At 42.3% G+C, this 5,617-nt stretch overlaps 1 protein-coding gene across 1 annotated transcript in view; it reads left to right on the top strand.

The window, feature by feature from the left end:
• Nucleotides 1-5,347, top strand: part of creb3l4 (cAMP responsive element binding protein 3-like 4) — a 16,465-nt gene extending 11,118 nt beyond the window's left edge. The window contains exons 6-10 of the mRNA XM_081388316.1: nt 1,082-1,188; nt 2,080-2,148; nt 2,253-2,337; nt 2,646-2,742; nt 3,426-5,347. Coding sequence (XP_081244442.1) covers nt 1,082-1,188; nt 2,080-2,148; nt 2,253-2,337; nt 2,646-2,742; nt 3,426-3,709 — 642 coding nt within the window. The 3' untranslated portion in view covers nt 3,710-5,347. The remainder of the gene's footprint in view (nt 1-1,081; nt 1,189-2,079; nt 2,149-2,252; nt 2,338-2,645; nt 2,743-3,425) is intronic.
• Nucleotides 5,348-5,617: the final 270 nt, after the last annotated feature.

Here is a 5,617-nt window from a genome sequence, read left to right as displayed (position 1 = left end):
GTGAGTGAGTGAGTGAGTGAGTGAGTGAGTGAGTGAGTGAGTGAGTGAGTGAGTGAGTGAGTGAGTGAGTGAGTGAGTGAGTGAGTGAGTGAGTGAGTGAGTGGGTGAGAGAGAGTGAGTGTGTGAGTGAGTGAGAGTGAGAGAGTGAGTGAGAGTGAGTGAGTGAGTGAGTGAGTGTGGGTGAGTGAGTGAGTGAGTGAGTGAGTGAGTGAGTGAGTGAGTGAGTGAGTGTGGGTGAGTGAGTGAGTGAGTGAGTGAGTGAGTGAGTGAGTGAGTGAGTGTGGGTGAGTGAGTGAGTGAGTGAGTGAGTGAGTGAGTGAGTGAGTGAGTGAGTGAGTGAGTGAGTGAGTGAGTGAGTGAGTGAGTGAGTGAGTGGGTGAGAGAGAGTGAGTGAGAGTGAGTGTGTGAGTGTGTGAGTGTGAGAGAGTGAGTGAGAGTGAGTGAGTGAGTGAGTGAGTGAGTGAGTGTGAGTGAGTGAGTGAGTGAGTGAGTGTGGGTGAGTGAGTGAGTGAGTGAGTGAGTGAGTGAGTGAGTGAGTGAGTGAGTGAGTGAGTGAGGGTGAGTGAGTGAGTGAGTGAGTGAGTGAGTGAGTGAGTGAGTGAGTGAGTGAGTGAGTGGGTGAGTGAGTGGGTGAGTGTGGGTGAGTGGGTGGGTGAGTGAGTGTGGGTGAGTGGGTGAGTGAGTGAGTGAGTGAGTGAGTGAGTGAGTGAGTGAGTGAGTGAGAGAGTGAGTGTGTGAGTGAGTGAGTGAGAGTGAGAGAGTGAGTGAGAGTGAGTGAGTGAGTGAGTGAGAGTGAGAGAGTGAGTGTGTGTGTGAGTGAGTGAGTGAGTGAGTGAGTGAGTGAGTGAGTGAGTGAGTGAGTGAGTGAGTGTGGGTGAGTGAGTGAGTGAGTGTGGGTGAGTGAGAGTGAGTGAGTGAGTGAGTGAGTGAGTGAGTGAGTGAGTGAGTGAGTGAGTGAGTGAGTGAGTGAGTGTGAGTGAGTGAGTGAGTGAGTGAGTGAGTGAGTGAGTGAGTGAGTGAGTGAGTGAGTGAGTGAGTGAGTGAGATGAATACAGCGCTGATGGGACTGTTAATCTCACAGGCTGAGGAGAGAATCTTGAAGAAAGTGAGACGGAAGATCCGGAACAAACTCTCGGCTCAGGACAGTCGCAGGAGGAAGAAGGAGTACATCGACGGTCTGGAGAGCAGGTGAGGTCACATGACCCCTAGCACACGTGAGGTCACATGACAGGACAAACATGTGAATGTTCACAGTGTATTTTATGCAAACAACTCTAGTCGTAGTTGTAACTCTATATTTACAGTAGGCATAATTGTCATTGCGTATGCGTGTGCAGCATGAGTCAAACACAATCTTCTGTTCATTCATTAATCTGACTATGCGTCCGTGCATTTAATTGCCATTGGCTCGCGTGATAGTAATATGGATCTTAGTAGTATTTTAAGTGATAATTGATTCTATAAACAACTATAAAAGCTACATTTCGTCTTTCTCCGGCTCCCTGCAACGGCCGTAATGCGAAACCGGAAGTGTCTTAGCGTACCCTCGCTGATCCGAAATCCAAAATGGCGGCCACGTGCAACTAGCGAATACTTTCCTTTTCGACTGACATAACGGAGGCCGTTTATGTTTGCAGTCGTTTCCCATATTCATCTTTCTTTAGTGTGTAATGTTGCTGTTTGATCATGAAAAAGCTCCAGTTCTTCTCTATATCAGCGTCAGTGTTTGCATTCCTCATTTAAATAATTAATATGCAGAATAAAGGGGCGGGGCCTGGTTGAGTTAGTTAGTAGTGTGTTAAACTGGCGGTTATGGTAAGGGGCGGGACATTTCCCAAACACACTCAAAGCGCTCGACCAATCACAACACACTGCTCCAGCCGACCAATCAGAGCACAGTGTGCTTTTCAGAAGGAGGGGCTTCATAGAGACAGGAAGTAAACAGAGCTTTACTGACAGACTGGGAAGAGAGGAGCCGCAACAATGGAGAATATGAGGAAAATAATGTGTGTGTGTGTGTGTGTGTGTGTGTGTGTGTGTGTGTGTGTGTGTGTGTGTGTTTGTGTGTGTGTGTTTTAGGGTGGCAGCTTGTTCAGCTCAGAATAAAGAACTGCAGAGAACCGTCAGCCAGCTGGAGAAACACAACATGTGAGTGAGCTGAACACCAGTGAACACTTGGTTTAATGCGACAACGTTCCACAATCCAGTCAGCTGCATGTTTGTTTGTTTGTTTGTTTGTTTGTTTGTTTCAGGTCTCTTATGGCGCAGCTGCATAAACTGCAGGCGTTGATCAAGCAAACGGCCACGAAAGCGGCGCAGACAAGCACATGCATCCTGGTGCGTGAGTGAGTGTGTGTGTGTGTGTGTGTGTGTGTGTGTGTGTGTGTGTGTGTGTGTGTGTGTGTGTGAGTGAGTGTGTGAGTGAGTGAGTGTGTGTGTGTGTGTGTGTGTGCGTGTGTGTGTGTGTGCGTGTGTGTGTGTGTGTGTGTGTGTGTGAGAGAGTGTGCGTGAGTGAGTGTGTGTGTGAGTGACTCCGTCTCTCGCTGCACAGCTCGTTCTCACACACACACACACACACACACACACACACACACACACACACACTTCAGTGTTTCAGTTCACCAGTGTGTTCTTCCTCCTCCCAGATTCTCTTCTTCTCTCTGGCTCTGCTGATCTTCCCGAGTTACAGTCCGTTCAGCAGGAGTTCCCCGTCACTGGAGGAGAGTTACGCTCCGTCCGGCGGTGAGGAACAACTATATATAATAATAATAATAATATCACACATCTGTGAGGCTGATCACACATTAGGAGTGAAACCTGCATTATGACAAAGTTCCTGTATCGATATCCAAAGTATTGAACAATCACGCCAAGCTTCTCCTGCGATGTGTTTAATGTGAAGAATAGAATAAAGACATTTATGTTGTTTTAGATCATTTTCTTCATTCTTGGATGAACTAATTCCTCAAGTGTGTATATTAATATTTTAAAATGAATGAAAGATAAAATTAAGTTTAGTACTAAACTAGTTAATAAATTAAATTAAATTAAAAGTTTAGAATTAAGCTATTTAAAATTAATTTAAAAGTTTAGAATTAAACTAGTTAATAAATAAAATAAAATAAAACGTTTAGAATTAAACTAGTTAAAAAAAAATTGATTACAAGTTTAGAATTAAAATAGATTAAAAGTCTAAACTAGATAGAGAATAAAAAGTATAGAATGAGACTCTTTGATTATTGTGCAGTGAATGCGAGTTTCCACGCAGATAATGATGATGATGAATATGATTGACTCCTGTAATGTGGTGTGTGTGTGTGTGTGTGTGTGTGTGTGTGTGTGTGTGTGTGTGTGTGTGTGTGTGTGTGTGTGTGTGTGTGTGTGTGTGTGTGTGTGTGTGTGTGTGTGTGTGTGTGTGTGCACAGTCCTGTCCAGAAACATCCTGAATGACGCGGGCTCTCTGGCGCTCCTGGAGGATCCGCTGGTTCCAGATCCCACAGAACTGAAGCTGTCAGACTCAGACTGGCCCTCAGATGCGCAGTCGCAGTCGCAGTCGCAGGCAGAAGAGCAGAAGAACGGCACGAACGCAGACACACTCCTGTCTCTATCGGCTCCTGCAGGCGCAGACACACTCCTGTCTGTGTCTCTAACGGCTCCTGCAAACGCAGACGCAGTCGCAGCCACGCAGACGCATGCAGACGAGATGTGACCCTCTCTATACGGTTCTATGGAGCCAATTTTGTGCCATAATTAAAGGGATGGTTGATTATGATTTGACTTTTCTAACTTTAGTTAGTGTGTAATGTTGCAGTTTGAGCATAAACAACATCTGCAAAGTTACAACACTCAAAGTTCAGAGCAAAGGGAGATATCTGGCTTTATAAGGACTACAACAAACGGCTGGTAGAGACTACACCACATTCCTCCCGGGTTAGTGACATCACAAATCCTAAAATTTACATAAACCCCGCCCCCGGAGCATGATAGATTATCATGACAGAATATGCTAATCAATGACTAGAAGATAACTACAAATCAGCTTCATAAATTCATCAACTAACCATTCAGAAATGTCCTGCCGCTTCTACATGTCGTCACTTCTTCTCGAGTCTCTTCATTATTGTCTGACTCCGGTTTGAACATAAAAGACTAAAAGTTTTTGAAATTTTCAGTGCATGTGTGTGTGAGGTAATCAGAGCTGCTAACACACACACACACACACACACACACACACAAGCTCTTGAAGCTCCGCCCTCTGTGCTGGGAGCAGCAGCTCATTTACATTTAAAGGGACAGTACATTTAAATGCACATTTAAACGGTGCGTTTTTGCTCACCCTCAAAAAGTGACAATATTAACATGTTTTATAAAAATATATGTGGGGTATTTAGAGCTACAACTTTACACACACACTCTGGACATCAGAGACTTATTTTACATCTGTGAGAAGGCCATTATACCACACCTTTAAACAAACAAATCCAGCATTTTGCAAACAAACTCGATCTGCTTTGCAAAGGAAAACTCGACTCACAAACAAACAGAAAGCAATGTGGGAATGCAAAGGTCTATTTGAGTGAAAACGCAGAGGAGTAACAAATATGTATTGTGTTTTACAAATATAAAGAATCATGAAACCCTCCTTTCAATTAAATTAAATGTTCTCATTAACTTATATAGAATGACAGAAATAGACTCGTTCAGTGTAGACATAATCACCAATTTAGTCTTTTCGGCTGCGTCCGATGTAGAAAAAATGTGAAAAGCAATTCAGTTTGTTTTGCGAGTCGAGTTTTCCTTTGCAAAGCAGATCGAGTTAGTTTGCAAAATGCTGGATTTATTTGTTTGTTTAATTATGGCACAAAATTCACTCCATACGGTTCGGCATTATTTATTCTCTCTGAACTCAGACGCGGGTGTGTTTGAGCAGCCAGTGTCTTCGTCTTCATCATCATCATGTGCTTTAGTGTGTCACAACACAGAAATTAATACATATTAATGTTTGATTTAGGGACATTTCGGTTTGTACGCTCAGTTTGTTTAGGTCTGATTTGGTTGTCACTTGTGCTGCTTTTTATGGAAACTTGTTTCCGCCACAGAATTATAAAATAAAAAAGGTAATTGCGACTTTTTATCCCGCAATTCTGACCTTTTTTCGCAAATGCAAGTTTATATCTGACTTTTGCATTTCTCGCTCCGAGTGAGATCTAGATCTCAGACCTGAGTGAGTGTGAACGGATCTGATGTCAAACCGCTTCAGAATATCCATGTTTTCCTGCTTCCGATGCGAGGATTGGGTCTCTTTTCTTATTTTATTGTCTTCTGAATAAAAGTTACATTCATAATGTTTTGTTGTTGTTGTTGTTGTTGTTGTTAATTTGAGCCATTAACCATTAAAGAAAGACAGAATTTAGTCCTGAAAACAGATATCAGAATTAAAGTTTAGAATTAAACTATTTAAAATGAACAAAAAATGTAAGATTTAAAGCAGTTAAAATAAAATAAAAACTGAAAGTTTTGAATTAAACTAGTCAATAAATAAATAAAAAGTTATTATATTATATTAATTATATTAGTTAAAATTATAAGTTTAGTATTAAACTAGTTAAGATATAAA

The sequence above is a fragment of the Scardinius erythrophthalmus genome, assembly GCF_964197995.2.
Source record: "Scardinius erythrophthalmus genome assembly, chromosome: 16".
Taxonomy (NCBI): Eukaryota; Metazoa; Chordata; class Actinopteri; order Cypriniformes; family Leuciscidae; genus Scardinius; species Scardinius erythrophthalmus.
The sequence above is the reverse complement of the archived record's forward strand: the minus strand, read 5'-3'. Positions and strand labels throughout refer to the sequence as shown.